Source organism: Carassius auratus, chromosome 3, assembly GCF_003368295.1.
Source record: "Carassius auratus strain Wakin chromosome 3, ASM336829v1, whole genome shotgun sequence".
Lineage (NCBI taxonomy): Eukaryota > Metazoa > Chordata > Actinopteri > Cypriniformes > Cyprinidae > Carassius > Carassius auratus.
The window spans coordinates 5,627,600-5,651,349 of NC_039245.1; the positions used below are offsets into that span (position 1 = coordinate 5,627,600).

Sequence of the window (23,750 nt, forward strand, 5' to 3'; positions counted from 1 at the left end):
GCATGTATAAATAATTAAGAAAAGAAGAACAAAAAATCACCACTTTGCACTAATTCGTTCCCTCATTGTAGTTAAATCGTGGCCATAATTAAAACGAGTAGCAAATTACTACAGTATGGCCATAATTAAACTAAAATGAGGGAACAAATGAATAAAACATGGACACAAATTATTAAATTGTGGGAACAGATTCTTCATTTTGTGGCCACATTATCTATTTTTCTGTACACCACATGCAGCTTTCTGTACATCTGTACCTAAATTTCACAATAACAGTATTTCTTACTGTAAGAGCTGCTTGAATTACCACCTTTATGTTTTTTTGAAAGCTCAAGAATAAGGAAAGCAAAACAGCCATAGACAACTGAATGGTTTCAAAGTTTATAGGTGAACTGCAGTTAACTTTACACAGTGTCCTTAGAAACATAACACTTGTGGCTTGAGATGCTGAAAAACAGCAGGACTGCACAACAGCTGCATGTTTACATAGACCAACAATTACAAAAATATCAGAGGCAATAAACAAGAATGTTTCCCGTGTGAACGGCCCCCCGGTTTCGGACAGATTCAGAGTGCTACTCTGACAAAGTCTGACACAACCAAAAGCTTAAAGCCTCTTTAACCAAAAACAGCAAATGCATGCTTTTGGACTGTAGGCAGGTCATGGGCTTATATTCTATGATATTTCAATAAAACAAACAATATATTGACATCTAAAACCACTTTTTATGCTTATTTAGTGCTTTCATCACATGCAATCTAATGTCTTTAAAAGATCTTCATTTGGGGTCTTTTATCAACAAATACTACATGTACAGTTATTCATTTAGCAGATGATTTTATCCAAGGCAATTTACAAAAGAGGGATACAAGCAATTCATTCTAAACCACCTTAAACGTCCTGCTGAGAGAGAGGCAAATGTCTTTAACAGATCTGATATCTCTTCTGTAGAAGTGAGCCATAGCACAGCTTTGTATAAGACCACTAGCACAATGAGCACAGTCTGGCATCTTTTTATCCGCATTCCCAAATCACTGCACAAAGCATTACAAACTCATTCTCAGCTACATAATGGAACACCTGAGACTAAGAGAAACAACATATTTTTCCCATTAAGGGAAAGAATGTAGCTCTTCTTTTCACACACTTTAACTTTCACTCTGTGCAGACCTGTCTGTGTATTGCAAGTGAGAGTTTACCAGGTATTATAATCAAAGCCAATGAATCTTCATGCACTTAATAGATCTTTGCATGACAGACTGTCCAGTCACACATTTACAACAAACAAAGATGCCATGAGTGGTTCTGGGGACCATGAGACTAATGCAGTGATAATGGCTCACCCTCTAAGATTAGGATTGATAATCCTGATGCCCATTGCCTAGCCACACATTCACATGATTGCTCTCTACGCTGGTTGAACCCGCAGCAGATGACACTCTAATCTGCCCAAAATAATCCACTCTCTCAGCTCCTTCACAAATCTCCATTTCTAAATACATACGGGATCACATGGACCAATAGTCTGCCTAAATGTACACATCTGGGGTAAAGTGCTACTCTTATGAAGTCTGATGCAATGACCAGATCTGCATATATGGCAAAGCTAAAAGCCTCTTTAATCTAAATACGGCAAATGCATGTATTTGAACCCTATATCTGGATCTGAAATGGGGATTTATGCTAAGAAGGGCATATGGACCGTGAATGGACATATCACAGGAGAGAATAAATGATGGGTTCTGGCTTGTAAAACCATTTGCTGCTCTAAACACTGTTGCTGTTTTCCTTTGAGAATCTAAAAAAGATGTGTTGTGAGAGGAAAACAATCCCCGAGTGTAAAAGTGTGATCAGGCATTATTTTAACATCACACATACGGTTTAAATGAGGATAGTAGTCACCAGGGTTTGTGGTCATTTAAACGTACTCAGTGTCAACTTTATGTGTATCATTTATTTTTAACCACAAGGCAGTGCTAATCTAACTTTTTAGTTCATGCATGACCTTGTCTTAAGAACATGATGAACTAAATATGAACAAAATGTGTCGTCTATAATCAATGCAAAAAAAAATAAAAAATAGCAACATTATGTTATACAACTCAAACTAAATTTTTCTCTAAAGTCATTAGTAGGTGTTAACATATTAATCATCATTCTAAAACATTTTATGATTTATTTGTGTGTGTGTGTGTGTGTGTTTGTGTGTGTATGTATACATATATCACTAATATTTGAAAAAAAAAAGTCTTTCCATACAAATGAATATTGGGCATTTGTACCATAATATTAGCACCAGGTATTTTTTTTTTTTTTGTCTAAGATAAATGATTATTCGAAAAATACTGTACTTGATAAGATTGTATGTTCAGGAATTGCTTTCTGTAATTAAACTTTTTTCCTTAATTTTAATATCAAGGCAGCTGTGTCAAATTGACAATTTTTACTATGTTCCTAAAAAATATACAAAATGAATTCCCTATAGAAATAAAAAATATACATCATAAAAGGTATGTTTATAAAAAAATTATATGTATAAACAGTTTTTTATCGTATTAAATAAATTATATATATATATATATATATATATATATATATATATATATATATATATATATATATATATATATATATATATATATGTATATTTCACTGGTCTACATGTATACAGGAGGTAACACCAGCTGATCTCTCATCAACCTGATTTCCACGTGCAATTTCAGGCTCCATGAGTAGTTCATTTAGGAGTGGGACTCAGTTTAAGACGTTCATTCTGGTATTGGGGTTGAAAGATAGACAACAGCAATGAGCAAGAAGGCTTCTTGAGATTTAATAAATGTACTGTAAAGTAGAGTGTATGCATACAGTGTGTGGCCATTTATGAGTCATTTCTGTCACTGCAGCGTGGCTCTTTTCCCCTGGCAAAGGCAAGTGATCTAGATCTGTCAGTGCACTCTTATATATTAAACCTACACGTATATATATATATATATATATATATATATTAGCGCTGTCGAACACCTGCACACTTCATTCCATTTGCATGAGCACCACCAAGGGAGACGGGGTCAAGCCGAGGCCATGCTTCATTTCCTCAAATGAGGACAGTGTAAAGATTCTGGAGACACCCATTTTTCCCACTCCCCTCTAAACTCTTCTGTTTCTGCACCCTGGGATAATTACAATCGGCTGAGTGTAAATTGAATGAGTGGAGATGTGCGTTGGGATTGTGATCTTTGGCCCACTTTTGGCACATGTGCAAATGTGCTCTAAAAGGAAGATGGATGGTTCTACTGCTGCGAATGGCGCTCTGATTGTGAACTGAACCTGAGTGAGAGGTTTCTTCCCAAGGTATGTGTCCCCACAGTTCAGAATCAGCCATTTTACATGGCAAATGAAAACAAACTTGAGCCTGGCTGCCCATTATTCCACTGTGGTGTCATTACGTGGCTGAGTTAACCCCAGTGGGCCTGCTGTGTTTGCACAACGATCTGGCTGAACTGCCCAAGAGGGACTGAACGCCTCTTATTCCACTCAGTGTTACGTGGCCACTCCTACTATCCCTCAGGGAACTGATATGAAAACACGTACAGTCTTTGTCTTTTGTTAATAAGCAAAAAGCATCATCCTTCATTTCGCCTCACCTTTTAAGTCAAGCATAAATGCTGTCACTGCCATCCCTCCTTCAGACAACAGGCAGTGACAGGAAGTATGTGCTGTGACGTGCCTGTGTGCCCCAGCGGTCCCTCTTTAGGAGATTAAAGCCCAGAGCAGACAGCTCTTTAATCTCTGGTGCTTTGTTAGCAGATCATGTGGTGCAGAAACAGCAGTGCCTTATGGGGAATAGGTCTGGGAAGAAGTCATCCACAACATTGCACATCATCAGCAGCTGAGATGGAGGTAAAATCGTTACCCTAAATATTAAGCGCAGAACTCACAGATTAAAAAATGCATTGTCAGGGCACATAAAATATGCATCTTCTTGAATATTTTTTGCCACGGTCAACATTTTAAGTATGTTGCACATTCCAAACTGCGCATATCATCTGTGTGCAGCTAAGACTGGCGGCAACTGTATATGCTGTATGTCTTACAGTGGAAAAATACTGACTCACTCTAACTGCCTGTGTGACATAAGGAGAGGGAGCGGCACTCTGGGAATTCCATGGCAACAAGCTGACCGAGAGATGGCAAGATTCTAGAAATATTCCAAATGAAGAAATACAGGGTACATGCTTTAAGACCACAGTCTTCCTTTTATAGCGATCTCGTCTCCAATGTGCTTGCAACAGTGGGAGATTTGCCAGTGCACTGATGTTTACGACGAGATAATAAGGTTGCATTCTTTGATTCCACGTTGTTCTGTTATAAGATACTTAAAAAAAACAACAACATCTGAATTGATTTGCAGTTGGGTTTTAAAATGTAGCAAAGTAGAGCATATAAATGTTTGCGGATTATTAATAAATCTAAGAGGAAATATCTTGCAGACAATACAGCAGACAGTGCAGCAATGAACGCACATTTAAGAAAATCCCACCCACTGTGAAAAAACCTACAAAACACAGACTTAAGCAAACCAACAGATTAGAGCAAGATCCAAAATTTACAAGGGGCTCCTGTAATTCAAAAAATGGGAGCAAAATTAGTATGTAAATTAGTATATACAAGATTTTTTTACATTTCTTATGCTCTAATGCCCAACAAGGCTTTATGTATTTAAACAAAAATACAGGAAAAACATGAATATTACAGTTTATTACAAAATAAGTTATTGTTAAAAAATAATTTATTCTCGAGATGGCATAATTTTCAGCAGCCATTACTCCAGTCTTCAGTGTCGCATATTCCTTCAGAAATCATTACAATGTGCTGATTTGGTGCTTAAGAAATTATCTGATGAATCAGCATTTATTGGAAATATATTATTTATTTGTAAAATGTAATAGTCTTTACCGCCACTTTTGATCAGTTTAATGCATCCTCTGTGAATACAACTATGAATAAATTGAAAACATATTAATTCATACATAATATCAATACATGTACCAAATGTTTCCCTTTAATGGAAAAGTTACTTTCTGATAACCTATGAGAGTTATAACATCAGACACATAGATTTATTTCCCCATCCAAACTGGAAAGATTTACTGTGCAGAGGTAATGCCACTTTTCTTTGTCAGTTTTTCTTTTTTTCTCTTTTGCGCCGTCCCTTAGGTCTCATTAACCAGCTCAGGCTCAGCAAAGTGCAGTCAGACAATTCAAAGGCATTAACAATTCATGGACAGACATCACAGAAATAACCAGACCTTCTCTTTCCATTTGCCTCTGGAAGGGGGAGGGTGGGTCAGGGAGGTCTCTGGTAGACAGCGATGTAGGTCCATCTCCTCTGGTGCAGTATCCTTTTGCTTGATCCCGTGAGGTTGCACATGCTATAGCAATCTTATGAAACTTGAACCCTGCTATAGAGATTGAATGATGCACAGTGAGACAGAGTTCCTTCTGCATCATCAAAGACAGCCCATCAACACTACAGGACGTCATCCAAAAATGAAAGAAATCTGTCATCATTTACACACCTTTGTTTCGTTGCAAAGCTATTATGAATGTCTTTATTCTATGAAGAAGAAAAGGAGATATTTTGCAGAATGTCTTTATTTTCGCTGACATTATAAAAATTTCCAAAGTGGATGGGGAGCAGATAAAGTCATGATCACCATTTACTTAAAGAAAGTCATACATGTTCGGAAAGATATTGAAGATGATATAAATGATGATACATTTTTGGTTGAACTGTTGGTTTAATTTGCTTTAGTTAATTTTAAAAATACAATTATCCAATATAATATATATAATATACTAAAATATAAAATAATTATATTATATATATATATATATATATATATATATATATATATATATATAGGCCAATCATTTATAATATAAGCTGTATATAAACACACAGTTTTGATAGCTCATGTCACAGAAAACATATTTTTCACACAATCAAAGAAGGAGGTCTGCCTTTGCCGCAAGATGTATGCCTCAGCATTTGGCATCTTCCAGTCCAGAGAAAGTTACTCAATAAAACATTGCCATCATGCTAAAATATTAATGCCCGTCTTTGAGAATTAACCCACATGAACACACATTTAGGGCATCTTTCCGCATAAGCCTTAGTTGCAAACACCCACCACCCCACCTCCCCACTCCTAAAATCACCAGAGAAGATTTAACAGTCATTTAGCAAATAGAGCTCCCCGGGCCAGATCAAACGCATTATATCTGTTCAAATGGTTTCATGGATGACTGTGTATTAACATTTTTACATGACAGGTGGATGCAGTGTCCTATAAATCCACTATTAATGTTGTATGTGATTGCTGCTCTTAGTTACAGTAAACACAGACAAAGGTCTTCCTTGTTTATTCATTTAAAATGTGTGAGAATTTTGTATTAAATAGTTCACAATTTTGTCATCATTTACTTACTCTTATGACATTCAAAAACCAAGACTTTTTATTTATTTTTACTTCCATTAAGAATTTTCTATGAATTTTCCATCTTGGTCACCTCTTTCTATTGTTGTATTTTTCTATTATCATTTTTATATGCAAGACAAAACCCCTCTATTTATTTTAAATCGTTATTTAATAAAAAATCGGTATCTTCCTAATCAAATATGGCAATGAGACATTTGGTCATGAGACACATGAAAACCAGCATTTAGCTGAATGTGTTTGGCGCCATTTTTGTAGTCCATATAGCTTTCGTAGTCTTTTCGTGGGGAAATTATCAAAGAATAATAAGTTACATAATTTCAGAGTTTACATTTTGGTTTAACCACTAATTTAAGCAACTATGAGAGAAAACATTTCCTTTGATTATACACTTAGGTCACTGAAATTCATGAGCACCCCACATCCACTGCAGAGTCAAAACAGTGAAAGATTAATCTGATGATGGGGCACTCCCGTCAAATACAATAAAACAAAATAGATCTCCTTTTTATTGAAAGCTGTTGATTAAAACAGCTTACTTCACCATGCAAAAGCACCATGAATCTAGATGTCCACTGAAGCCTTGTTCCTAATATCTCAAAGGGGTCATCGGATGCCCATTTTCCACAAGTTGATATGATTCTTTATGGTTTTAATGAAAAGTCTTTATCATAGTTTGGTTAAAATTTCTCAATGGTAGAGTAAAAAAACACCTTTTTTTTACTCTGTCAAAAACAGCTCTATTCAGAGTAAGCCGTTTTGGAGCATTTCCCTTAAATGTTAATGAGATCTGTTAACCCCGCCCCTTTCTTCCGAGCTGCTTTTAGAGAGATGGTTTACTTTAGCCGCATTCATCGTGAAACTTGATAATTAGCACATTATTAGGAAATGACGTAAATGACGACTGCTATGTTCCTTATTACATCCAACAACAGAACACCTCAATCGCTTAGGAGACATTCTTGTCTACATCTGTTCTAGGTTGACCAGATGAGATTGGCTGAAATGCGGGACAGGGGGAGGGGGTAGGGGGGTGTCTGCCGTCTTGGGTGACGGGATGGGGGGCTTATGATATTAGACTTCGTAGCTTATAATAAAAGATAATGAATTTCAAACCTTAACTAAACACATTTTTATTCAAAGATCAAAGTCTGTCATTTCTCTTTAGTTTGCCATAAAAAACAACAACATTAAAATCATGAACTCAAATGTCATTGTAAAAAAAAAAGAAAGAAAACAATGACTGTTGTAACAGTGTATAAATCAGACCTTTCAGTAACGCTAACGCTAATAAGCTTAAACGAAAATAACGAAATAATTGTGTAGCGGAGTATTTTTTTGTACACAGTGCCGCAAACTGCCAATCACTCCTGTACGTGTGCATCACTGTCCTCCTCACAGCTGCAGCAACTTGCGCTCTCTTTATCAAGCTTTTAAACAAAAAGGGGACAAAAAGGTTGTATTGTCTTTGTGCATATAGATTAATTCAATAAATAAATATCTAAATTCGTGCCTAGCCGAATTTAGAACTTAGAAAAAAGATGCTCCAGCCAATGAGCGGCCGGCGGGGGCTGGTTGCAGGATGACTCAACTTCCGCAGACAGTTTTTAATTATAAATTTAGTTATCATTTAAAAAAGTATTATTTTCGGGACAATTAGGGCCAGATTCGGGACAAGTTTAGATTTCAGGACTGTCCCAAATTTTTCGGGACGTCTAGTCACCCTAATCTGTTCCGGTGATAAAACAATAGTGGACTGATGATGTCACTCAGGGCGGGTCTAAGGTACGACGCCAGTCTAGTCTGTGCTGAAACACTACTGTCAATCAAACTGTCGTAGGAGGGACCTGTCTGTATGACATCACAAAGACAGGCATGTGAGATTGGCTTGATTTGAGAAAGGGGTCACTTATATCTTATTATTATTATTTTTTTTAAATCAGGCTATTCCAAATAAATATTCTCTGTTTGACATATCATGATATCAGCTCTATCTCATTTTCTCTGTCTCTCTCTCACCCAGACACACACTTATGCATATGCTGGCCGCATAAGACTTTGTTACATCACAGTGGATGCTGCAGGATTTCATCAAAGTAGAAGTCTGCCCTCCATCGTCCTGTTCCCTGAACATATCCACTGATCACAGTCAGCGCCCACATTCAGTTTAGTGATGAAAGATGAAGCAACTCATTCTAGCAATAATAAACACAACATTAGATTACATGGTACATGAAATGCAAAACTTTATTGATTTAAATATTGTACAAATAGGATATACATATGAATCATTTACAAAGTTCAAAGGGTTCAAGTACATTACATTCAACTTTTTGACTATAATGTATGAAATTCATCTACAGTTTATGGTAAAAGGGCAAATAAATCACATTACACATAAACCTTAAAATATTTAGACAAAACCATATTACAGATCAACCTGTCACAATCATTCATCATAACATTTACAACAATTACTATTTTACTTTTCATATCCAAAGACACCCACCTTTCTCGAGCTGAATAGATTAGTTGTGCTGGTTAGATTGAGCAGGGATTTTAAATAGGATATTTACAAATTCTTTCTGACACGATAAGCAGCAACGATGACTTCTGTGTGATTAATTCCTCTCCCTCGGGCTGGACTGGAAACACAAGGTTGTTCTATGAGGTGAGAAATCTCAGAGCGGCACAGTCCTCCTCCTCCTCCAACTGTGGTTAAATTTTATTCACCATTCACATCTCTAGAGCTGGATCTATTCTTGGTGATTAAGGTTACTTGTATAGAAGGACATAAACATTTTATACAGTTGTGTCAATCTTAAACAGACAAACGCAAACTTCTGCTCAGTCCTCTTTAGGAAGGTAGTCCATGTTGGTGCTCTGATTGGCGAGGGCCTGTTCCAGCAGGGCTCTTTGCATGATTGCAGGCAGGTAGAGGAACACGTAGAGAAGCCCCAGTAGCAGTAGAGCGATGATCAAAGGAAGGCCCCAATCGGTGGTCATGATTGGCATGATTGGAAAGAGCCCTGCATTGTGCTAGTAGCCGTTCGGAGAGAGATGAAGAAAAGTGTCCAGAGACTGCTTGAAAGTGTGTGTCTGTATGTGACCCTTTGGCAGGACACACCTGTCACTAGCCACTCTGCTTGGCACTGAGACACAGCTGTCATTGTGACACTCCATCCAGATGTCACCAATTCAGGACTGCCCTAGGAGGCACATCCCCGGACTCACAGCAGACACGGTGACCTACGTCAAAGACATGCATAACTCTGATGGCATCATGAATAAACATCTAGCAGAAAGTATGTTTCACTGTTAAACTCTTATACGTATATTACCTGTACATGATTGTTGACCTAAGCCACTCTCCAGGTGGCACATGGTTAACACTTAATTTGGCATAGAGCTGATTTTAGAGGTTATGCAATGTTGTTTGAGTGCATGACTAATACCTGCATTCAGCACTTCCTCATTACTGTAAATCAACTCCTTAATCTAGTATATGGATTATAGTGGTTGTATAACGTAATTATGTAATTCTTGGTAACATTTTATGACACCATATTTTATTAATCAAACTTAATTGCCTGTAGTTCTTGGATAAAATCGGAGTGATTGTGGGATATTTTCTACACATAGTGCAGGGGTTTTCAAACTTTTGAATGCCATGGAGCTCCCAGATATGATACCCTTGTGAGAGACCCCCTTCCTAAAACAAAGACAACTGTATATTTTTTATATAAAGACCAATTTATGAAATATAATAAATACGAAGGAGAGATGAACACAAACAACAACAACAACAACAACATCAATAAAATATATTTAATGTAAATAATTTCGTAAAATAATATTTAGTTTAACAGGTCTGTAGATCAACCCATGCAAATATGTATTCAGATTAACTGTCATGTTCAACATGTACAATTGTTTAAAATAATAATAATAATAATAATAATAAGAAGAAGAAGAAGAAGAAGAAGAAGAAGAAGAAGAAATAAATAAATAAATAAATAAATAAATAAATAAATAAATAAATAAATAATCAAAATCATTAAAGGGGTCATATGATGCTTTTTTATCATTATTTTGTCTATGTGGTGTAACAGAATATGTTGACATGCTTTAATGTTCAGAAAACACATTATTTTTCAAATACTGTACATTATTGTAGGTCCTCTATGCCCCGCCTCCATCAAACAGTAATTTTCTACAAAGTCCTTCCTTCTTACAAGCACAGTCTGCTCTGATTGGCCAGCTGACCCAGTGCATTATGATTGGCCGAACACGGCAAGCACTCGTAGGTAATGTAACGCCGCTTTCCATAATTGTGAGCTTCATCTTTCAAAATAAATGTAAAGACAGTTAATAATGTCCTTAGTTTTACTGTCAGTTTAAGCCCGAAAGGGGAACAGAGTGACAGACACAAGCCACTGATGGTTAAGACAGCTGACTCCAATGTTTGACTGTTTCTCTTTCTCTCTCTCTCACACACACATACACACACACACACACACACACACACACGCAAAACACCACATTTGAACAGTCAATAGCAAAAACTTAAACTAATAACAAAACATACTTACAGTAGCTGATTCAGAAGTGCCAGATTGTCGTAGCTAAGTCATAAATGCCTCCGCTACTAGGCTCATGAAACGGTCATCCATAAAATGCGTTGGTATTCTGTTGTAAGTAATCTTAAAGATTCCTAAATGCATCTACTCTCAGAAGGCCAAATAAAGTGATTTTACTTTCGCCTAGAAACACACAGCATCTCCCCGACATGACCTTATGAACATTTGGGCGGCATTATGCAAATACGCAAATATTACGCAAATATAAATAATGACGTTGACATGTGGGTGTGTTTTTAAATGAGCCTTATTTAGAGGGGCGTGGCAGACTCTTAACTTTTATAAAGAATATCTCTTTGGATTTGAGACTTTGGTCTTTGCAACTTTAAAGATCTTTAACACTCCAAAGAGTAAAGAAAAATTTTAAATCGCATCATATGACCCCTTTAACGGAATACTTCAAAGGCCTTTATTTAGTTCTAACATGCATGCAAATAAGATATGTTTCAAATGAGCACACATCTTCCTTTAAACTGATGTAAAAAGCAGGAAAAGGACAGCGTGATGGTGCTTATACATTCTGACTCAGACAGGCCGTCTTAACCTCCACAGAGAAAGGCCTCTCTCTCAGCGCCTGCAAAATCAGGTCATCTCACTGTGGAGCACCAAAGCAAGAACAGGACACACACAGCGCTGGTGAAACCTCAAAGGTGTCCATTGTTTTTTAGATACAAAAGCATATTTATATAAAAAAATAATCTTTCTTTTGTCTTTTCATGATTTAATCCAATTTATTTGCTGTCGGATGCTGTGAGGATTACAGGAATGCTAAAACAGTCAGACACGGCTACTCAAGGTAGAGTGATGATAGAAGGTCTGTTCAAATACTTGATTTCTTATATGAAAAAGGCTCTTAAAGGGAATATTTCTGCAATTTGGATGCTGTTAATTGCTTTGGAAAAAGAACATTGAGATGTTAACTGATCATTAAGAACTGCTTTTAATGTCATGGTCAGGGTCATCTACTTAGCTACTGCTTTATTAATAGAATGTGTATTAGATGAAAGACTATAGAATACCCTTAAAGAGACTTACAGAAAGGTGTAATATTGTACATACATGCATGGGTAGTTAGAATTCAGAACCAATTAAAATTCAGAACACACAAACTTCATACCCATCTAATTAAACACTGAAACATGAAATAAATTAATTTGACACCTGCATTTCCTTTCCCTTTTACCAAAAAATTGTTCAAATAATTGGTAGCATATCCAGTATACTGTAATTATATTTGTTCACTTATTCACAGCTAAACTCTGTATCAGTTATAGATTTTATGAATAAATTTGTCAAATTAGATGATTATGTAAGAGAATCTTTAAATCGACTTTGACATTATTGTTTATACATTTACTGCAAACAGCCTGTCATGCCAACCATCAGCTTTTCACTATACAATTCGAGTGCCTTGGAGTTCTTGTTCTTAAATATATACTATCCCATACAACCAAAGAGCACCGAGATTTCATACCCCATGCCAACCATCTATTTCAATGGCCAATGTACTGCTGTAATTATGACTCAATACATATAATCCAGTTGCAGGGAGGATGGCATTAGATAGCATTTTCACAAAACAGGTAGCATTACATAACCACTCAACACAGACAAAACCTACACACTCTGAATCAGGAGAGAAAGAAATAACAATTATAAGACATGGAGAAAGGAGACATGCTAACAGTGCCTCCAGTTTTCAAATCAATTAAATTCCAATTTATTTGTATAGCTCTTTTCACAATACATATCGTTTCAAAGCAGCTTTACAGAAAATGCACGTGTCTTCATTACAAAGCAGACGTGAATGTGTCAAAGTAGCTAATGTTCATTTCACAAATGAATAGTTCAAGATAACAGAATCATTCAGTTAGCTAACATGAATTAATTTCAGGCAAAAGCTCATTAAAGCAATTATTACAAGTGTGATCATAATGATTACAATAAAGAGACATCTTGGCAGCTGTGCATGTCGATTCCAGTCGGCCTCATCTGGGATCCTCGCAAGGGTAAGCATCATCTCTTCAAAGATGTTTTCCTTTTCTCTTTAAGCACATCCTTAACAAATCCTCTCAACCACTCAATACCGCCCTGACTATGGCTCTACTGGCTCCTCTCAACAGCGAGATAGTGTCATTCGCCCACAGACATGGAGGCTTTATGTATTATATAAAGTCCTCGTAAAAACCCTGGCCCTGCAGTGATGACTATACGATGATAGCAAGTCCACATATCTTTCTGAGCATTTACACATACACACACACACAGTACCTAAAAGCACATTCTCGAGACACAGCGACCCCTGAATTATTTTTAGCTCAACCAGCACTGAGAACTTCACTGCTAAGAGAAGCATGATTCAGAAAAGTATGAAAATATTTTATGTTATTTAAAGAGCCCTGAGAAACACAGCAGAGGCAGTAATCTCTCAACAAAACAGAATAAAACCCCATTGGTGATGAAAACAGTGAAGTCTTGCTTATGGGAACTTCAAAACAGTCCCTTCAGCAGATATACAAAGAGATAAAGGCACCTCCTCTGTGCTTGGAGACATGTAAACAGTTTCTTGAGTTCAAATGCGGGATGTGTTCTCTTGATTTAATCTATTGATAAAGACTCAAATGGGCAAGACATATCCTCCCACACAGACGCCAGCAGCCAATCATCAACACATTTATCTGCTTGATCTAATAAAAATAGATTTTACAGTTAAGAGTTTCTGTTATAGATACACAATGTTTAAAGGATGTTGGTTGTGGGGCAGACAATGCAGCCTGCTGTGTGCACAATTGAATAACTAGTCAATATAATATCAAAGTGACCTCTACTGTGACATTGTGATAACTGATCTGTGGTATTGTATAACTATAAGAGAATTTCAAGCTGGCAGATGTGGTCTTACACAACACTGCATTTGCTTGAGCACATTTCAGTCAAGGTGAGGGGGCTGTGCATTCATGAGGATATTCCCAGCTCACGAGTAAACACCTCTGCAGTATATATATATATATATATATAGAAACAACGAGAAAAATAACAACGTGCAGTGAACGGTAAACCTGTTTGCATTATAAACCAGTGTGTTCGTAATTAAGACAACACATTCAAATAAAATGGTAATACACTCCATTTGTCAATATCAAGCAGCAAAACAAGCGGTTCTGTACAGCTAAAAATAACTGGACGTGGAAGAGACCCGGAGACACATAGAATTTACAAATGGCTGTGCCCATTTTTAGGGGAAGAAAAAGGTGGATAATGTGATGAAAAACAACCACTGGAAATTGAAATTATTATTATTTTTCATTAGAATTGGAATAATTGGTTTATAATGCAAGCTAAATTCATTAGCTGTGGTCTAGTGGTTAGAGACTTGGACTAGTGGGAATGAAGGAACAGGGGTCTCTTCCACCCTCAATACCCATGGCTGAAGTGCCCGTTGCTGCCAGTTCAGTTCAGTCCCATGGTGTGTTTACTTCTCACTGCTGTGTGTGTGCACTTGGATGGGTTAAATGCAGAGCTCTGAGTATGGGACTCCATACTTGCCGAAATGTCTCGACTTTCAGAATTGATGGCACATCCTTTTAGTTTTTAGGGTATTTCCAGTGCATACTACACTAACTTTTGCATAGCAAACTTTAACATTATTTTGATTAACTTTTTACAGACGGATCAAAGCTCATCAACATTGTGCAGAGCTCTGTGGATTAATGAGGCACGTTTCAAAATAATACCTTCTCCGTCCTGCGGGATACTGAGGACAGCGGGGGTTAAAACTGTGAAAGGATACGGCACCATCATGCGGTTAAAGAGGGTTTGGCAGGCTATATGTAAAAAAAAGCCTGACGTCACTCAGAAATAGAAAATATTACGTTCAAAAATAGTTAAACTAAAAACCTATAACATTCAATTAAACAAATATAATTAAACTGAACTTGTTAATAGACGGAGACTTGCATTTGAATATTTCTGATTATTTTTATTTATTTATTTTTATTTTTTGCTTGACATGCTTACAAGGCATGACTTGTGCTAACCGGAAGCGGAAATAGCGAGGGAGCGGTTGACAGTTGCTGGTCAACTGAAGTAGTTCGCCAGCAAAACAATAAAATTGTGCAGAGATGGAGCTGAGTGAAATATTATACAACAAGGCTGAATACATCGAAACGGTACGTTAGTAAAATCGATCATATGTCAACTGAATCGAGCGCTTGCAAATAATACATTCTGAATGATCTGACCAGACCAAACGTTACTTCTCTGCAACCCGAATGTGTATTGTATTATAAACATAGATGACTCTTCAGCACAAAAGTGTTGTAATAAGTTTGTAATAACTTAGTAATAAAGCTTCTTAACTTAGTAAACGTCTGTATTATTTGCACATGGTGTTTTTTTGAACCGTCATGTGATGGTAACTTGCACATTTGATCTCTCTAGGCATCAGGCAACAAAGTCAGCAGACAATCGGTTCTCTGCGGCAGTCAGAACATTGTTCTCAATGGAAAAGTGAGATTTTTCCCTCATTTATTTCCTCTTGTTATTTTCCACAGCTGTGTGTTAACTGTGTGAAATGGGCTGTTTTTCAGACTATCGTGATGAATGACTGTATCATCAGAGGAGATCTCGCTAATGTCAGAGTTGGGCGCCACTGTGTCATTAAAAGTCGCAGTGTGATCAGACCTCCTTTCAAGAAATTTAGCAAAGGGTGATTTCATGTAAAATACCTGTATTCTCACTGAAACAGTTTGTACGATTTAACTTGCTTACCTTTGTTCTTGTTCTGTGTACACCAGCGTGGCTTTCTTCCCCTTGCATATTGGGGATCATGTGTTCATAGAGGAGGACTGTGTGGTCAACGCTGCACAGATAGGATCATACGTCCACATTGGCAAGAATTGTGTGATTGCAAGTAGCTCCCTCATTTGTAACATCCCATTTGATTTGTGGGTGTAACATTTCACCTGGTTGTGCTTAATTGCGATGTATGTTATTTATTTTTTAGGGTCGGCGCTGTGTGTTGAAGGACTGCTGTAAGATACTGGATAATACTGTCCTTCCCCCAGAGACAGTAGTTCCTCCATTTACTGTATTCTCAGGCTGTCCAGGTGGCTACCTTCAGATACATTTATTTGATTTATTTCTTGGCAATTGTAAATATAGACTAAGCTTTTTTTGTGCTGTATTTCAGGTTTGTTTTCAGGAGAGCTACCTGAATGTACGCAGGAACTGATGATCGACGTTACCAAGAGTTACTACCAGAAATTCCTCCCTCTTAGCCAGATCTAGGACTGAACTTTGAATATGGACTAACATTCCCCAACCATCTCTTGTATCTAAGTTACAGATGCAAAGCTCAAACAACAACAAAAATGCCAATATAAGTTTTGTTCATAGTTGTGTTCACTTGCAGTAAAAGTCTCTTGCTATGGTAACATAGTATATGAAACTATAAAATATGTGGTTTGTATGCAAAACACCATGATCTCTCCTTGTTGTCAAGTTAGTGTTTTTAAGATTTCTGTTGATGCATCTCATATAATGTCACTGTACATTGCAGTCCTGTTGGCGGGGCTGGAAAAAATCTCATGACAGTGTTTTACTGTTAGACTGAAGGGCCTTTATTTATTCAACTTTGCCATTTCTGCAACACTAAACATTTTCTGTTTGTAAAGACAGATTACAGATAATAAATGCTTTTTTAAATGTCTGTACTGACTTATTTGAAATGACCACAGCATGTTTTGGGGGCTTTTACCAAACAACACACTCCTTTTGTAAGGTGCAGTCACATTAGTGAAATTTTGGTTGACAAAAAAAAAAATTATTTAGGAGAACCATTGTTCACTGTCATTGGTGTAGCAATGTTTGAAGCACAGCTCACACAAATGTCATTTTCAAATCAAGCAGCTTTCTGTTGGTCAAAGTGGTGAATCTGGTGATCTTGATCATGTGAATTCCTATATAAAATCCTTTTTGGATTTTGCCTGTGAATGTCTGCAGAACAACGATAAATCGCACTACTCTTAGAAATATTATCTAACAGTGCAAGGAACAGGATGACATGCAAAAAAATACAGCTACATTTTCAGTTTTTGAGGTAGGGATTGTTCAGTCTATATGAAGCAATGGATTTCTAGAAACATGCTACACACAATTTAAGTACAAGAATTAAGAAGACCTTTCATCTATGTATACTGTAACTTGCCTGTTTGTGTAGTAGGAAAAACGGTGAGCTTTGGCCTCTTCTAGAACGCAACAAAAACTAATAAAAACACAAAAATAAACATAAAATGTCATATGTTTTTAATCACTATTGCATTAAAAGCACAAATGCCAAAACCATACAGCTGCACATTCAAACAAAAAACAATACCACTCGTACATAAAGAAAATTTGCATTTGAAAGAGCTAAAGATACTTGTTTGAAAGGATTTTAAAAAAGTTTTTCTCTCGGCACTAATATCATGTTCTCGCTTTTCTTTCAATATTTTTTGTTCAAATTATGTATGATACTGTTCAAATATTCAGTGTCAATAAGATTTTTTAAAAGAAATATATCCTTTTATTCAGAAATAAATTACATTTGAAATATTAAAATGGAAAGTTTTTTTAAAAATTGAAATATTTTAGAATATCACTGTTTTTAGGATTTTATATATATATATATATATATATTATAAAATGTAAAATATAAATCCAAAATACAGTAAAATTTACTCACAAACCTGCATATATATATATATATATATATATATATATATATATATATATATATATATATATATATGGTTTGGTGAGCAAATCTCTTTCTTAAAAAAAATAAAAAATAAAAAGGGTAAATCTAACGATCCTAAACTTTTAAATGGTAATGTAAATTGACATAAGCATGGGGTCTCTATAATGCACACTATGGCACACAGTGCTCTTCGTCATACACAGATCAGCCAATTTGTTCACAATCCCTTCATGCCTTCAGTTCTTGCTTGGAGGGCGCTGCAGTACTCTACAGAGTTGGGGACACTGCAGTAAAGCTTGAGTACTGAACTGGTAAAACAGCGTAAGGCTCACTCAGTCCAGATTCCACTCACATAACCACTGCTGACACTGTGCCTGTTGCTCCTCACTCTCCTCTGGGGGGCTCCTGTGCACTGGCTGTGGCTCTTCTTGGATTTCAGGTTGTGATTTTGTCAAAATATTCTTTAGCAAGTCCTCCAGAACATTCACACATCTCTGTGGTGCCCATTTAGAGTCGAAGGTGGGTACAAAGGGATCTGGGGCTGTGACATGGATGGGTTCATTCTCTAGTGGGATGTGTAAGAAGTAGGCATGCAGCATCATACGATACGGAGCACTGTCTGTGCGTAGACTGTAAGTGTAGTCTCCCACTATGGGGTGACCAACGGCGCTGCAGTGAACTCGGAGCTGGTGCGTCCGTCCTACAGGGTTAGTGATACTTAGACTTTTTTCCAATTGACAGTATGTTTCACCTATATTTTGTCTGTATTTTTGATGATGCTGTACCTGTCAGAGGCTGCAGAAGCACTTTTGTCACTGGATCTCCGTCATATTCGCCGTACTCTAAAACTGTCAGCTTTGTTTGACAACTCTTAGGATTCTCACAACCTACCACACAAAATATGAAATTGATGCATGAATGCATTTCTTTTAGTTTCAAGGAAAAGTTCATCCTAAAATGTAAATGTGCTCACCCTTAGGCTATCAAAGATGTAGATTAGTTTGTTTGTTCCTCGGGAGCAGAATCAGATCTATTATAATGTGATATTATAATATAATAGCTTTATATCACTTGCTCACCAGTGGATCCTCTGCCGCAAATGGGTGCCGTCAGAATTAGAGTCCGGACCGGCTGATAAAAAGTCAGTCAAAGTCTATCAATTAACATCTTATGACATTAAAAGCTGTGTGTTTGTAAGAAACAAATCTATGATAAAGAAATGTTTTTCCACTCAATTGAGTCATATAGCCATAATGTTGCTTTTTCCAGAACTTCTGAATCAGGAGAGAAATATACAAAGAACAAACACTGTTTACATGCAAAAACAGTCCAGAACAGTTTTAAACAAATATGTCAGTGGATTATTCATGTGAAAGGAGAACAGGAAATTAATTTTTTCCACTGAAGGAAGCATTATTATGGATTATGGACATATTTTAACTAGAAGCAAATGTTTAAAGCTAAGCCGCCTTGATGGATCTGTTGCTTACAAACACACAGCTTTTCACTTTACAAGACATTCATTTATGGACTGGAGTTGTGTGGATTACTTATGGATTATGCGATTTTATCAACTGTTTGGACTCTCATTCTGACGGCACCCATTCACTGCAGAGGATCCATTGGCGAGTAAATGATGTACTGCAAAATTTCTCCCGATGAAGAAACAAACTCATCTACATTGTGATAGCCTTAGGGTGAGTAAATGTAAGGCAAAATGTCTTTAATTGTTGGGTTTGATTTGGATCAAAAGAGATTCTGACCGTCTGTTCCTTCAGTACACATCATATGTGTCTTCCCCTCGGTTGTGTTCTTGCCGATCGCAAAGTCCAGGGTAATTTTCTCCTCTGGCACAATGTCACGGACCTGCACAGGAAATAAAAAGCCATATATTATAATGTAACCCCTTCTATACACCCAATGAACGTCTGAATGATACAGTACCAGAGCGAGATAAGCTTTGGTCACAAGTCTGTCTTTAAAACAGCGGTACGCCTGGCCTGCTGCTGCCTTGTTCAGTGCTACACACAAAGCACCACTGGTAGAGAAATCCAGTTGATGACAAAACCTGCAGAATATCAGAATACATACGATTTAACTACTGATAAGATACATGTGCTTCTTTAAATAATTGTTCGTCTCGACACATAGCAAAGTAACAGAAAACCTGAAGCCGTAATAGGTGCCAGGATCTGCCAGCTCTGGGAAGTGATGCTTCAGCTGACTCTGGACCGTCTGTTTCTCATACCACATTTTGCTGTCGATACGGATATCCCAGTGTTTGTTGACAACTATATAGTTTGCACTGTGGTACAAAACACACATGTTCTCCAGGCTCGCAGGCTCCATGCTTCCTTTCTCGTTCAAAGCGAGTACAGTGTTATTCTTCTTCTGTGTGGTGCATCAAGACGTTTTGTGACAATATTTGTTACACATTTAAATAATATATAATGACTAATAAAGGCACAGTAAGCACATGCAGTTCGCCTCGTTGCATTGTTATTGACTCAGCTTGAACTGTTGTTGTACAGCATGCTGACTGTGGATTATTTACGTGCAGTCTTCTGTTTATTATTCTTCTGCGCAGAGCAAACCTTCTCCTTCAGAGGAAGCTTTAGATCGCACACGCTTTAGTAAGTGGTCGTGCAAAAAAATCGATCACTCTGACTGCTTTTCTGCTTTCTACCTTACTGCGTAGATTAAATAAATGTACTTCGAAAGATTTCTGTGTGATCCATGCTAAACTGGCAGACATGATAGTTTCAAAATAAAAGCCTCATCATTTTAAATAATGCGCATACAGAGTATTCCATCATTTAAATGGCATTATTATGTAATCCAATAGCTATCAGTTCAATTAATATATATATATATATATATATATATATATATATATATATATATATATATATATATATAATGTTTAAAATTGAAATATAACGTAGTTAATAATAATAATAATTCCGAATCGTGAAATATAATTATTTTTAATGAATTAGATTCATTCAGTTTGTGAACATTAAAAGGAAATTGGTCAGGCTGTGTGCAGATATATAGCCTACTGATGGCTCTATGAATCTACTCGATGGAAAAGCAGCACTAAGGATAAGTATCGCTCAGTTATGTATTAAAAAAGATAGCCTTTCTACGAAATTTGTAGCAATTTTGTGGGCCAATGGGGGGGTAGACGGACAAAGTCCTGGAAGAAATGTTTTGTGTTCAGATTCCACAGCAGCACTAATGGCAGCAGGAAGAGCGAGGCCACACCTGATTGAATCATTCAAATTCTGGCTGCACTAAATCGGGTGATGAAAGTGGGAAATATAGTGGGATTTATGTGGGATCCAGCACAAAAAGCAACACACAAGAGTGAAGTTGATTTGAAAGTAATGTATGGAAGAGTTGAGTGCAAGCATATTATACAGCAAACAAAACAAAACAAACATACAAACAAAACAAACAAACAAAAAATAGCAGAAAGAACGGGAAGAAGGAAATAAAGGCAGACATTATTTTTCAATTCCGTCTACATTAATGCACACATCTTACAAAATTAGATAGGTGGGATAGTGTGGTAATCACTAGACTAAGACTGGGGCATCGTGCACTAAATTATGGGCTGGCAAGGGTTGGCAGGCATCTAGATGGCAGATGTTTGTGTGGAGAATTAGAAACCGTGAAGCATGCAGTAATTCTTCGTGCTGCAGGAAACCGCATGTTTTCTGATCTGTTTTACATAAAATAAAGTAAGATAATCATGAAGAGAAATAATAACAAAAATAAAACAAGCAATTGTTCAAACTTTGAAAATGATTTAAAATTTGACTTATTTAAAATGAATTTAACCAACAGAGGTTTTTTTACTCCACACTGCTCTTTATTTGAGGATTTAATCAATGAGATGGAGTTCTTCAGATGAACTGAGGAGGGCAGCAATACGCATTTGAAGCGTGTAAACTACCGCAAATCACACAAGAAGAAGAAGGAGACGCATTGTGGAATAGGAATTCACAAATATGGCGTCCCGTGGGCTCGCGTACTGCATGCGCTCCTTCGCCCGCTCCACTGCAAGGTTAAATCATGGCAAAGCGTTCACAAGATCCGCCTGCGCACCTCTCGTGTCAACGCAACGAGCGCTCGGTGTCACTGCGTGCAGCCAGCGGACGAGGTGGACCGAACTAGTGCGGGTGAGGGATGTTTGTCTCTGTGGCCTACACTCACTGACCTACCTGTGTCTTTCCTTTCATGACAGTTGGCAGCCATAAAAGTTTAAGTAGCGTGCAATTCACAACATACTTCAACCACATCAGTTACTACTCTTTTTGCAGCTGTGACCTGCAAGGATTTAAATAGCTGATCAGTTAACTTAATAAAACACCAAGAGTTTATACATACTCTGACTATGTGCATCTTCACAGCTGCTACTTCCGTCATTCTCCTTGCATCTTATGGAAGTTTTTAGGAAAAAACTTCCATAGCATCTTTCATTGGAGCTGTTATTAAAGCGGTTGTTCACTTCAAAAATGAAAATTTGGTCAACGTGTCATTCCAAACCTGCATGTGTTACTTCATTTCTTGTGTGAAATACAGATGATGTTGGAGGCTGATTGAACCTGGTGTTGTGCACACGGAGTGTTATTGGTTCTGTGATAAATTGCGTATGTTCCTCATCTGCAAGTCAGTTTGGACAAAGCATCTGCAAAGTGAATGAATGTAAATGTTTGAATGTCTCCAGATTTCAGGTCCCTCTGTTCATCTGTGTCGGCATTACGGGGATCTTCCTCCCCTCACTTTAGGGAACATTGAAGAGCGTGTCATGTACGTCCTTAAACTGTATGACAAGATCAGTCCAGAGAAGGTGAGAGATACTTCATACTTACTGTAATATTACATAGGTTGTTGTGTGTGTATATTCTAGTCTCCAAAATACTGAAATTCGAAGGACCGTGATATGCGATTTCTGTGTTAACTGGAAACTGCATACCTACCTACCATATTTCAATGCATTTCATTTAGTGTAACAAGTCAATGCATTAACAATAAGCATTAGATTGTTAACTTTTGCTAACCTTGATAAATATACAACTGGTCATTATTAATTCAGGTCCATTCAAAAATATTAACTTTTGATTTTCATAATGTAGTAAGCAGTCAACATTACTAGCGATTAATATGCTTTAGAAATAATTTTCTTCATTCATAGTTAATGTAGTTCTTGTAAGCTGCTTTTTTTTTTTTTTTTACATTGAGATATTTTGCATATTCCTAGCATCAATCTCTGATACTTTTTCCCTCCTCAAGCTGCAAACATCGTCTCACTTCATGAAAGATCTGGGGCTGGACAGCTTGGACCAGGTGGAGATTATAATGGCTATGGAAGATGAGTTTGGTTAGTATGGGTTGTTCCTGAATCATTAAACCACTAAACATTTAATTCGAACAGTGGTACTCAAACACATTGTTCCATCTGCAGGATTTGAGATACCAGACGCAGAGGCCGAGAAGCTTATGACTCCTGCGGAGATCGTACAGTACATCGCCGATAAAAAAGATGTGTATGAATAGAAGCAAGTCATATGGTGAGTCCTTTTAAATGAATACTTAGATTGTGGGGAACCAGTTCATGCTTCGTAATTTCCTCTTAATGTCATGATCAGATTTTTTTTTTTTTTTTTTCAGGTACAGATTGACTCTGTATTAATATGAATGTTTGGCTGCATCCACACAGTGTCCAGTTTCTGTCAAATCATTTTCTTCTGTCTCTTGCTTGTGGAGTCAGCTACCTTGTCATGTACTGTTGTATTTAATAAAAATGGAACCATAAACTCATTGTAACTTGAGCTTCAAATAAAGCCAAGACTAAATTGTAA

General features: G+C 36.9%; 3 protein-coding genes across 4 annotated transcripts; 2 read left to right on the top strand and 1 right to left on the bottom strand.

The window, feature by feature from the left end:
- Positions 1–15,177: 15,177 nt before the first annotated feature.
- Positions 15,178–16,851, top strand: LOC113044748 (dynactin subunit 5). The gene is made up of 6 exons (XM_026204925.1): positions 15,178–15,310; positions 15,582–15,650; positions 15,731–15,849; positions 15,938–16,049; positions 16,147–16,249; positions 16,333–16,851. The coding sequence occupies exons 1-6, from the start codon at positions 15,263–15,265 to the stop codon at positions 16,428–16,430; spliced, it is 549 nt and encodes a 182-aa protein (XP_026060710.1). The 5' UTR covers positions 15,178–15,262; the 3' UTR covers positions 16,431–16,851.
- Positions 16,852–17,941: 1,090 nt separating this feature from the next.
- On the bottom strand, positions 17,942–20,642 carry rpusd1 (RNA pseudouridine synthase domain containing 1). The gene is made up of 5 exons (XM_026204917.1): positions 20,048–20,642; positions 19,825–19,948; positions 19,644–19,746; positions 18,666–18,767; positions 17,942–18,580 (listed from the first exon to the last, which is right to left on the bottom strand). The coding sequence occupies exons 1-5, from the start codon at positions 20,227–20,229 to the stop codon at positions 18,213–18,215; spliced, it is 879 nt and encodes a 292-aa protein (XP_026060702.1). The 5' UTR covers positions 20,230–20,642; the 3' UTR covers positions 17,942–18,212.
- A 1,202-nt stretch (positions 20,643–21,844) lies between these two features.
- ndufab1b (NADH:ubiquinone oxidoreductase subunit AB1b) lies at positions 21,845–23,750 on the top strand. 2 transcript variants are annotated; one of them, XM_026204972.1, is made up of 5 exons: positions 21,845–22,067; positions 22,616–22,738; positions 23,182–23,269; positions 23,354–23,459; positions 23,538–23,750. In XM_026204972.1, exons 1-4 carry the CDS (start codon positions 21,897–21,899, stop codon positions 23,443–23,445), a joined length of 474 nt encoding a protein of 157 aa, XP_026060757.1. In that variant the 5' UTR covers positions 21,845–21,896; the 3' UTR covers positions 23,446–23,459; positions 23,538–23,750. The 2 variants fall into 2 exon arrangements, with proteins under 2 accessions (XP_026060757.1, XP_026060749.1); XM_026204964.1 differs by having other exon boundaries at positions 21,846–22,067; positions 23,560–23,750.

Bases quoted from the DNA above. Each gene is read 5' to 3' on its own strand.
- LOC113044748 (XM_026204925.1), top strand. From the start codon at position 15,263: ATGGAGCTGAGTGAAATATTATACAACAAGGCTGAATACATCGAAACG. The intron at 15,311-15,581 runs GTACGTTAGTAA...TGATCTCTCTAG, and splicing joins AGGCTGAATACATCGAAACG to GCATCAGGCAACAAAGTCAG. The intron at 16,050-16,146 runs GCAAGTAGCTCC...TTTATTTTTTAG, and splicing joins TTGGCAAGAATTGTGTGATT to GGTCGGCGCTGTGTGTTGAA.
- rpusd1 (XM_026204917.1), bottom strand. From the start codon at position 20,229: ATGGAGCCTGCGAGCCTGGAGAACATGTGTGTTTTGTACCACAGTGCA. The intron at 19,949-20,047 runs GTTTTCTGTTAC...GATATTCTGCAG, and splicing joins GGCACCTATTACGGCTTCAG to GTTTTGTCATCAACTGGATT. The intron at 19,747-19,824 runs GTACTGTATCAT...TTTCCTGTGCAG, and splicing joins CCAAAGCTTATCTCGCTCTG to GTCCGTGACATTGTGCCAGA.
- ndufab1b (XM_026204972.1), top strand. From the start codon at position 21,897: ATGGCGTCCCGTGGGCTCGCGTACTGCATGCGCTCCTTCGCCCGCTCC. The intron at 22,739-23,181 runs GTGAGAGATACT...TCCCTCCTCAAG, and splicing joins ACAAGATCAGTCCAGAGAAG to CTGCAAACATCGTCTCACTT. The intron at 23,270-23,353 runs GTTAGTATGGGT...TTCCATCTGCAG, and splicing joins GGCTATGGAAGATGAGTTTG to GATTTGAGATACCAGACGCA.